The 10211-nt window shown below is 39.1% G+C and overlaps 1 protein-coding gene across 1 annotated transcript; it reads left to right on the top strand.

Annotated features, from left to right (window-relative positions):
- Window positions 1-2829: 2829 nt before the first annotated feature.
- LOC112287049 (fimbrin-1) lies at window positions 2830-9820 on the top strand. The gene is made up of 14 exons (XM_024529661.3): window positions 2830-3248; window positions 4318-4488; window positions 4924-5165; window positions 5460-5631; window positions 5801-5839; window positions 6142-6210; window positions 6375-6491; window positions 6698-6909; window positions 7191-7352; window positions 7798-7997; window positions 8126-8277; window positions 8497-8593; window positions 8817-8908; window positions 9232-9820. Exons 1-14 carry the CDS (start codon window positions 3156-3158, stop codon window positions 9400-9402), a joined length of 1989 nt encoding a protein of 662 aa, XP_024385429.1. The 5' UTR covers window positions 2830-3155; the 3' UTR covers window positions 9403-9820.
- The last annotated feature ends 391 nt before the right edge of the window (window positions 9821-10211 follow it).

Below are 10211 nucleotides of genomic sequence, written 5' to 3'. Positions count from 1 at the left end.
AAGAAAAGACGAAAACCACGATAATGCAGAACCAGAAAGTAGAGTGCCAATAAACCTGACTTGTGATCCTGGAGTTGGATAGCTTTGCGGTTGAAGTTCAATTGCCAATTGTACTTGATTGATGAACCCTCGAAACTTTGATCTCGTACCATCAAATTTCTCAGGTAAGGCAATTCTTGGTTTTCTAGTGCTTATAGGGTGTTGTACAATTGGAGAAGGAACGTGATTTGTTGTAGATGTTGAAGCAGCTCCGATCATCTCTATATCTCCACTTTCTGCTATTCTTGTTCTTTCCTGTGTTGGTGAATTGAGTTGATGCATCGCAAGAAAAAATTTAGAATCCAACATGATGGAGCTTATGTTATTACAAATATTGATTCACATCAATTCAAATTTTACTTACAATGTATGAGAATTGAGTTACCACCAATATCATACTTAGTTTCCAACTTTGTCCTTATTCATTGCAAACTTGATGTTGATTTAATTTGGAGTAATTTTCTTAGGTATAATGTCTCATGTAAGTCCACTACCTCAATGCAAACTCATAACTAAGTGGCTATATGCATTGAAGCTTGCATTACATCAACTTGTATAGTAACAAGTTTAACTATTAATCCAATGGGAAGAATAGCCCTACACATGCATGAATAAGATTTAGATCAATCATAATCTTAGTTGCTCCTGTTAGCTTGCATTAATGCCTTATTTAATTCGAAATTATGTCTAAATACTTTATAACTTTTATTATCAATAATTAATAGAAAATCTAGTTAAGCAAGTATTAGGAAAGTTATCTTGAGGTGTATTGGTTGTATTGCCTCATATAAGTTCTTGTCCAATTGTCAATATATAAGGCATGTTAGCAATTTTTGTCCAAACCTTGACAAGATTAAGGTTGGATTAAACATTAGTTGGACTACTGCATATCCCATAGTTAATATTGTGATGTATATTTGAATTATAAACAATTCTATTATTTTAAATTAGAGATATAGCTAATTGTTATACAAATCTTATTATTCTATCTATGCAAATAGCTAAATAAATCAAAGTATAGAGTACATGTCAAAGCATCTTATGTATGTCTTCCTTATACTATGCAAGGATGGACTATGTCATGGAAGCTTTACACCTTTTATTAACTCAAAATAGCTTAATTAAATCAAATCTTTTTATACTAACTAAAGAAGGTGACATTGTGCAAAGTCATATATTAATGAAAACATTACTAAAATTCTTCTTGTTTTTAACATCAAGATGTTTAAAATAAAACATCACATTTCAAATATAATTATGATCTATTAAAAAATATGCAAAACATTCAAATCATTACAACGAAAATAAAAAGAAGCATATAAGAATCACACACACACACACACACACACATATATATATATATATATATACATATATTTCTATCTTTTGATTCATGTACAACTAAGAAAACCAAATCCACATTTGTGCAACACTTGACTTTTTTTTATTTTTTTTATTTTCATGATTAGTAAGTGCCAAAAAATTGTACTGGAAAAAAATATATATTCATCACAAATTCGACATTTTTTGTGAATAAAGGGCCAAAACATAGTACTGGAAATCTAAACAATTTTAAAAAATAAAATTAAAAAAAGGGGGGGGGAGAAGAAGAAGGAAAACTTCAAAGTTCAGCAAACAAATTCAACCACTTTGGATTGAAATTTGGGACTTAAAAGGCTTACTATATTTATAAATGCTTTTATAATATCCTATTCTTGAAGCCTGTTTTCTGTTCAATTCCACATTTCAGAATTCAGATTTCAAACAGTCCCCAGAATCTTGCAAAATCACTATTCAAAATCCAAACAAACAAAAGTCTAGTCCGAATATAGATTCACCAACAGATGACCAAACCTAAAAGCCATAACTCACTTCCTTAAATCAATTTTCCTCCTTCTCAACCACGCACAGAAATGTTCCCCAACAAACCATGACTGTAGAAGGGGCCTTCTGTACAACTAATAATCGAACCACATTATTGGAATGACACACTAAATAGAAATAAGCACAACATGGGCCAGTGGTGGGTCAAATTCGGAAAATGGACACTTGAGCCGACATAAACATAAAACTATGGAAATATTGCAAAAAACGACACAAAGGAGATGAATGAAAAACAACACAACATGACGCACATTTTCATGCAAAGGATGATGATTCAGCCCACGCTTTACCCCCGCCGCTGAGGTGTTCAACTCTATATAATGACAAACTCGTTACCGGCGTACGTATACTGAAGTAGTAGTACGAGGACAAGGTCAACAATAAGGGATCCCATGACCGTAATACCCCTATGACCGGTAGCCCTGAAAGGAGTAGTCGTCGTTCACGACTCCGAGAGTACGCTCGTTGCAACGCAGAAGAAGGCGACGCAGAGGAGGACCTAGGCAAACCAACGAGAATTGTCAAAGCACGGCCACCGCAGGGCGATGATAATGCAGTGAGCAGATTTGGATTCTGGGTCCAGGTGGGAGTGATGTGTGTGGGCCCGTTTTCGCAACGAAGCGGAGATTTGGAGGGGGGGGGTTGGAATTCGCCGCGGACCCACCGCTGGAGCCGTGAGCGGTGCCATCTGTAACCCATGAGGAGGAGGAGATCGACGATGGGGCCGTAACTGTAAACTAGACTGTTGCGGAGTGAATGAATGCGTCGTTGTGGTGGTGACTTGGAGGAGGAGCAAAAGGGAAATGGGAGAAAAAGGTCATGGTGACCCGGTTCCTCCGTCGCAGCTCTTGCCTGGCGCTCCTTGTCAGACCCCCACCCCGCCCCCTTCCTCCTCACCCTCCGCGCAATCAGTTCAATCACAAGGCCCCCTTCTCTCTCACGAATTCTAGCACTGTGTCTCGGTCTGCTCCCACTTCCAGGGCTTGGTAGCCACACAACCTAGAAGTTGGACTTTCGCTGAGCTGGGTGAGAGAGTGTGAAGCGGGCAGAGCAGGCTGCGGTGCAATGGAGCTATAGCGACGACGTGCAGAGAGAGAGCGAGAGAGAGAGAGAGAGAGAGAGAGAGGAGGTGTCTGACGAGTGATGATGTGATTTGTGGAGTGAGAGAGAGGACCTGAGGGAGTGGGTTGGTGTCGAGATTAGATCTTGGAAGTAGTGAGGGGAAGGCAGCGATGGGTGGGAACGGAGGTGGCGACGTGAAGATGCAGGATGAGTTGCTGCGGAAGTCGTATACTGCTAGCGAGATTCGCCACCTCAAGTCTCAAGTGCGTGATTTGATGGTTTCGTTCCTTGTTGGAGCAGGGAATTGGAGACTAGTGGAGAGGAGTGGGCGGCAATAGTTTGAGCGCTGGTTTTGTGAATTTTTTAATGGTTTTCAGTTGCGGTTGTGGGAGCGGGGTTTTTGTGGCTTGATTTGACGTGCGTAAGAATTTGTAATGTGAGTCGTGGTTGATCAGCAGTTGGGTTGAGTTGCGAGGCTGGGTGTTGTGAGCAGGGAGAAATTGAGCCAGAGCGACAGACAGCGAGAGCGAGGAAATATGTAGCGTTGTTTTCAGTGTGATTGGGATACACGAGAAAGTATTAGCTCACCCGTTAGGGGTGCATGATAATCGGTAGTTGAGCTGTTGGTCGTATTGATTGATTTTTACTGTGGTGAAGTCTTTCCACGACGCTGGAGCATCCACGATCTCACGATCTGATGTTAAGGAACCAGAAATATCGTTCGTCTCAGGTCTTGAGAAGTTGGTTGCCTTTCGTTTGGTGCATCGTGTCAAGACGATAGGGTTTGCAATGTGGACTTAAGTGTCATCCGCCTGCATCGTTATTAGTGTGATATTATTCTTCACGGGGGTGTTCTCTTGTGTTTGCATGGAGTTGGGATTCAAGAATGTCCGCTCGATCCAGGATGGATGTAAACAAGAAATTCGCACGCTTCTGATCCAAGATTAGGTTGAGAAAAGTGGATTCTGTTTTCTAGAGATGCTTTGGTAAATGTACCCATCAGCTGTAGGTTGTGCTAGCTTATCTACTATTGTCGTGATATTTTTAATTATTTTCTGCGCCGAATCGGAGTGAAGGTTGAGCCGGTCTCGTTAGACTCAAAATTTGTTCACTTAAGCATAGCATCGAGCGAACTACGACTTGGAACCATTGCCATCCTAGTTCTTTCATAACTCGCGGAGTGATTTTAAAACCTTTCTAATGTTCTGCTGCTGGTGTTAAACGCCTTGTGTGTGGATTGTTTCGATTACAATGATGTATCAAGAATCAACCCCATTTCAACAATTTATGTAGGTTCGAGGTTATTGAGCAACTCTTTTTTCTGTTCTGCAGTTCGACTTGATCAACACTGGAAAGACAGGAATTCTTACTGTAAGTGAGCTGGAAGCAGGGATGAAAGTCTTAAAGGTGCATCAGTCAGCGACATTAAAAGAGGTCCAAAATATTGTCAGCAAGTATGATACAAAGAAACAAATGGGACTTGACTTTGAAGATTTTTTACGAGTAATTCTCAGACCTAACCCTTTTGAATATGCAATTATCTAGAAGCTCAGTTTGTGAATGTTGCTCACCGAGATCACGATTCTCAAAATTGGTGATTTTGGTTTCACTTAATGTTTTTCCTGTCTGCTTATGGTACTTTGGGCACAGATTATAGTTTTCACTAATTTTGTAGTCGATCAAATGATGTGCTTCTGTCGATACATTGAGTATCTTTTAAACTAGATCACGTCATAGCATAATCCTGGTTGACGTTGGCTTAAATTTATCGCTTATTCGACGATTCTTCTGTAATTAATGCGAATGTTTTGAAGGCATAAAATGACTCAGTTTCGTCATTTCTTTAACGCGGAATCGTTCAAAATTTGATTCCTTTCTTTCATAAGGGTGTTGTGAAACTTCTGTACCTGACAAATCATCATGAATGATGGAAAATAGATGCAGATGGAGTTGCGCAAAGGAGGAAGAGGTTTCAGGCAGAGTCCAGCTAAAGGAGACTCTTCTTTTTTGACAAGTACAGCCACCACGTTGGTCCATACCATCAGTGATTCTGAGAAGAAGGCATATGTAGACCATATTAACATGTATTTAGAAAATGATCCTGTTCTTCAACCAGTTTTACCTATTGACCCATCAACGAATCAATTGTTTGAAATTATCAAGGATGGTGTTCTTCTTTGGTACGCAGCCTTCTACTTTGTGGTCTGAGCTGATGATGGACGTGGGAACTAGTTTTTTCTAGAGGAACCCTACAATTTGGGGATAAAAGAATCGTGGTTTCATTTCATCATAGTTGCTTTCCATTCTGGTTACGTCAGAGTTTCAATTATAATTTAAGTTTTGTTTTAATTCTTCTTTTTATGTATCTTGATGCAAATCCCGTCCTAAGAATGAATGCATCAGGAGGAAGATTAGAAAAGTTGTGAATCAGTTTATTTTATCAATTTTCTTGACGATGCCTTTCCTTGGTGCAGTAAATTGATCAATGTGGCAGTTGCTGGTACTATCGACGAGAGAGCGATTAATATGAAAGAGAAGTTGAACCCATGGGAACGAATAGAGAATCACACACTTTGCCTCAATTCCGCTAAAGCCATTGGATGCTCTGTAGTCAACATTGGCACTCAGGACTTAGGCGACGGAAGGGTAATGACAAGTGCACGTCTTTGTTTAGGATGAACGTAACGAATATATGAAACTTTGTATGTTGATGTGGACAATAAGACGTGTTCTTTTCGTGAATTTGTATTAGAATGAGATGGTAAAACACACTTCTTGCTTAATTTTGTGAGTCATTTTGTGTGGGTGAATGCAGCCTCACTTGGTACTTGGTCTCATCAGTCAGATTGTGAAGGTACGTGTCGCAAGTCTGTTCTTTGCTTTGTAGGTTAGTCATATGATGGTTAGCTATGTATTCCAGCCAGTGCACTTGTGTGTGGTATTGGTTATTTGTTATCGGCATTGCGAACTGTGAATTATTCGATTGACTTCCAAGTAATTCTCGATATTCCATCACCAGGTTGTTATATTTCTAATCTTAAAGAGTCGTAATGGCTCAGGAGCTGCCCATAGATATGTAGGTCATATGAATGCTATAGGACCATGCTACAGAGAAAGTATTTGAGATATACTTGTTTTATTCGTTTGTGCAACCAGATACAACTTCTAGCAACAGTAAATCTGAAGCATACTCCGGAGCTTGCGGAATTGCTCGATGAAACTGAGGTCTGTATACTCCCTATCAGTCGAAGATTGATCTTGTTTTTAAGTTGCTACCATTTATAACGTGGTTCCTTGAATGTGGTACCGTTTGATTAACGTTTAGTTAGTTTACATTATACTAAACTCCTTACAATTGTTGCTATTGTGAATCTTGAACATGACGTTAGGAATTTGAGGAGCTGTGGAGTATGCCAGCTGAGAAAATCTTGCTTCGGTGGATGAATTTTCATTTGAGGAAAGCGGGCTACAAGAAGATCGTGTCGAATTTCACTTCTGATGTTAAGGTAACGGTCTGGTCCTGGTCTAGCGAGTCTGGTAGTCTGGACTTGGCGATAAATTGATATTGCACATTGTTTGTTTCTCATGTCTTTTACTTTTTCTTTATTCTCTCCTTTGCACCGATCATGTTACATGTTTTTTTTTTTTTTTTTTTTTTTTTTTTTTTCATTTTTGTCAATTCATTGACACTTGGAATGGATTATTTGTCCAGGATGCAACAGCCTACACACTCCTTTTGAATCAGCTTGCTCCAGAGTCTTGTTCATTAGATCCTCTGCATGTTGAAGATGTTTATGAGCGAGCAAAGGCAGTCCTTGCACAAGCTGAGCGCATTAATTGCCGCAAGTACATCACTGCGAAGGACTTGGTGGATGGCTCAGCCAATCTCAACCTTGCTTTCGTGGCGCATCTGTTCCACACTAAGTGCGTTTCCATATGAATTTTTTTTTTAATGGTTTTGGTTGCGCTGGAATCATGGGAAGTAGTGATAGCTTCTGTTGGATCCACACCAGTGTTGCCTCTTATATGGTAGAGGTGGTTGTTTACATGTGTTTGGAAGATAATCGTATACTTAGGATTCACAACAAGGGTCTTAGACTAGGTTTATCCTGTGGACAGGTCGAAAGTAACATGAGCGTTAGAGCTTAATTGGCATCGATACTTCACTGGGTAGTATCCTAATGATAGTCTTTATCATGTTCTAGGAATGGGTTGACACAAGATGCTTCAAAATATGACTATGCTGAGCTCCTTCAAGATGATGAGTACAAAGAAGCATCAAGAGAGGAGCGCATGTATAGGACGTGGATTAATAGTCAGGGCACTGATACTTTTGTCAGCTCCCTTTTTGAGGATGTTCGAGATGGGTATGTGATTTTAACCTTTTCAGTTTTGTTTGTAAAAATGGTTTTTAGTCCTTTGTAAAAATGGTTCTTTGTCCTTAAAAATGGTTTGTAAAAATGGATTTTAAAGAGGTCATATGTTGAATAATATAGTAATTTTATTTTTTAAATGTAACTTTTATCATAAACTGCTCTGCAGCTTCTTGTACATTTTTTTAGTCGCTAATAGGGGAAATGAAGTTAAAGCCCTATCGATAGTTTTGCGTTCCTTATAAATATGGCCTTAGAGCAGTACCAAATTAAGCACCTGGGCATATTCAATTGGCTTTGCTGGCTCGAAGTGCTTATTAAATCATGCTTAACGGAATTAAGAGTTTATTGACATCTTTAATAATGTGTTGGTTACTTTTCGATGCAATATCACAAATAGGTGACATTACCTTTTATTGTGAATCTATTTTGTGACTAGGTGGGTATTGCTGGAGACTTTGGACAAGGTTGCACCCGGTTCAGTTAATTGGAAGAGCGCCACCAAACCACCAATAAAATGGCCTTTCAAAAAAGTAGAGAATTGCAACCAAGTGGTTGACATCGGCAAAAGGCTGAAATTTTCACTTGTTAATATCTCAGGATTGGATATTGTTCAAGGCCAGAAGAAACTCATTTTAGGTATGAAGTTAATTTTTTGGGGTGCTCTTCATATTTGCAGATAATACTTTGTCATTAGAGTTGTGGTATGATTGATACTAGCATTTACCTTAAACGCTAATGGGTATTCATGATGAACGTCCTTGCAGCATACCTTTGGCAGTTGATGCGATTCAGTATGTTGCAACTGCTGAAGGATCTGAAACTGCATGGAAGAGAAGTATCCGACGCAGATATAATTCATTGGGCCAACATTAAAGTTAGAAATGTTGGAAAAACCTCTCGACTGGAGAGCTTCAAGGTCATATATCCTTGTTGTTGTTTGTGCCATTACACTGCACTGATTTTATCATGATGCTCTTGGCACATTCACACAAAACTTTACGACCTTAAATGGTGGTATTTTAGGTTTTATTTTCTATCTCCTATTTCAAATGTTATAACCTTATATCGCTGTTCCTTAAGTTTCTTTCACATATAAGCAAATGAAAAAATGGTTGCTTTTGTTTCCTATGCGCAGGACAAAACTTTGTCGACAGGTCTTTTCTTTCTGGATCTTCTGGGTGCAGTGGAGCCGCGTGTAGTGAATTGGACACTTGTGACCAAGGGAATGACTGGTAAGTTGTTCCGTCATAGTAGATCAGATTTTCAACTCAAAGTAGGGAGCTCGAACTTTAGAGATTAGATGGGTATGAATGGCTGAGTTGGTACGCTAATATCATGTAGCAGCTGGTGGTTGGTTATGGAAACGATATTGCAGCTGCTAATGTTTTAAGCCATTTCTTTGCACATCTGTTTTCTTTTACCTCCGAGATAATGTGTTTCTGCATATGATTACAGATGACGACAAGCGAGTCAATGCTACTTACATCATCAGTATTGCACGAAAACTGGGATGCTCGGTCTTCCTTTTGTGGGATGATATAGTTGAGGTGAGTATCTGTGGCTGAATCGGTATCTAGCATAAGGTTTTCTAAACTCAAAGGATTTGTATGGATGACATTCACCCTCACCTTTCAGAGTTGCTAATGTTTTTTCGGGGATAACATGTTTTCGGGTTTTCTTTCGAATAATCAATGCAGGATGTAGTTCTTTTATCGTTGTTTTAGGTTTTTCCTTAATTGCAATTAGCAACTGACGATCAAAACTAACTCTCCACTCCCTGGTTTCCTCCGTCATAATCATTTGGGAATGTCCTCGTGAGATCAATTTTTTCGTTGTTATCCTGATGATTAATTTTTAATTCTGATGACAGGTTCGGCCGAAAATGATTTTGACGCTGACAGCAAGCATCATGTTGTGGAGTTTGGCAAATAAAGTTACAAAGGCGTCAGAGACCAGTGCTTCTTTAGGCAAATGGACAGCAGCGGTCGCGAAGATCGACGCCACCAAGAAGTTGGGGGGTACATTGCGAACTTCCGTCTAGATAGGTATTTCTTTTAAATGGTTCATAGGTAGGAGAAGGTCAATTTACTGATATTGGGGAGCATTTCATGGGGTGGACACCGCTTGTATTTATTGATGTTCGCCTCTAGATGTGCTGGGCGTCTCTAGAAGTCCCCCGGTTCTTCCCTTTAAATTGTAATGAGTTGGATATTCATCGACTCTTATTGCTGCCTAGTGCATCAAGCTGCACATACGCCCACTCCTCTTGGTGTAATATAGCGTGTAACTCTAGTTTATCACGAATATGGACTACCTCATACAGACATTTGGGTCTGCCAGTATTTTCACACTAGCAGACGAACTTTTTTCTTTTCTCACCACAATGCTTCAAGAAATGCAACTTTTCCCAATTTTTGGGATGGTGGGGGTTGGCAGGATTTGGCCTGTCCTGTCCATTATCCGGGATGGCACAACAGGGAGTGATTATTTGAAGAATTGAGGGATTAACAAATGGTCTTATGTGCTTTATCATGCAATGTCGAATAAACTTTCTGTGAGGTAAAAGGCTAATGTCTATGTATGAGAACAATATTTTTTACACGTCATGAGCACCGGAGACCATCAACAAGTTTGTGTATTTAGTGAAAAGTATATAATTTACTATATTGTGTATATGATAATAATGGAAGTTTTAATCTCTTTTTTATTTTTTGACACAAAATAGAATATTCTCACAGCTTGGACTGTGAAATGTAAAGAGAAGCACAATTATATTGTTATACCCTTTTTTTCTTTTTTTCTTTTTTTTTTTTTTTCAAGTGGATGTAACATTGATTAGGCTTAAAACTA

This window comes from Physcomitrium patens, chromosome 9 (assembly GCF_059467195.1).
Source record: "Physcomitrium patens ecotype Gransden chromosome 9, ASM5946719v1, whole genome shotgun sequence".
Lineage (NCBI taxonomy): Eukaryota > Viridiplantae > Streptophyta > Bryopsida > Funariales > Funariaceae > Physcomitrium > Physcomitrium patens.
This window is presented reverse-complemented; position numbering and strand designations above follow the sequence as displayed.

Bases quoted from the DNA above. Each gene is read 5' to 3' on its own strand.
- LOC112287049 (XM_024529661.3), top strand. From the start codon at position 3,156: ATGGGTGGGAACGGAGGTGGCGACGTGAAGATGCAGGATGAGTTGCTG. The intron at 5,166-5,459 runs GTACGCAGCCTT...TCCTTGGTGCAG, and splicing joins AAGGATGGTGTTCTTCTTTG to TAAATTGATCAATGTGGCAG. The intron at 6,211-6,374 runs GTCTGTATACTC...ACATGACGTTAG, and splicing joins AATTGCTCGATGAAACTGAG to GAATTTGAGGAGCTGTGGAG.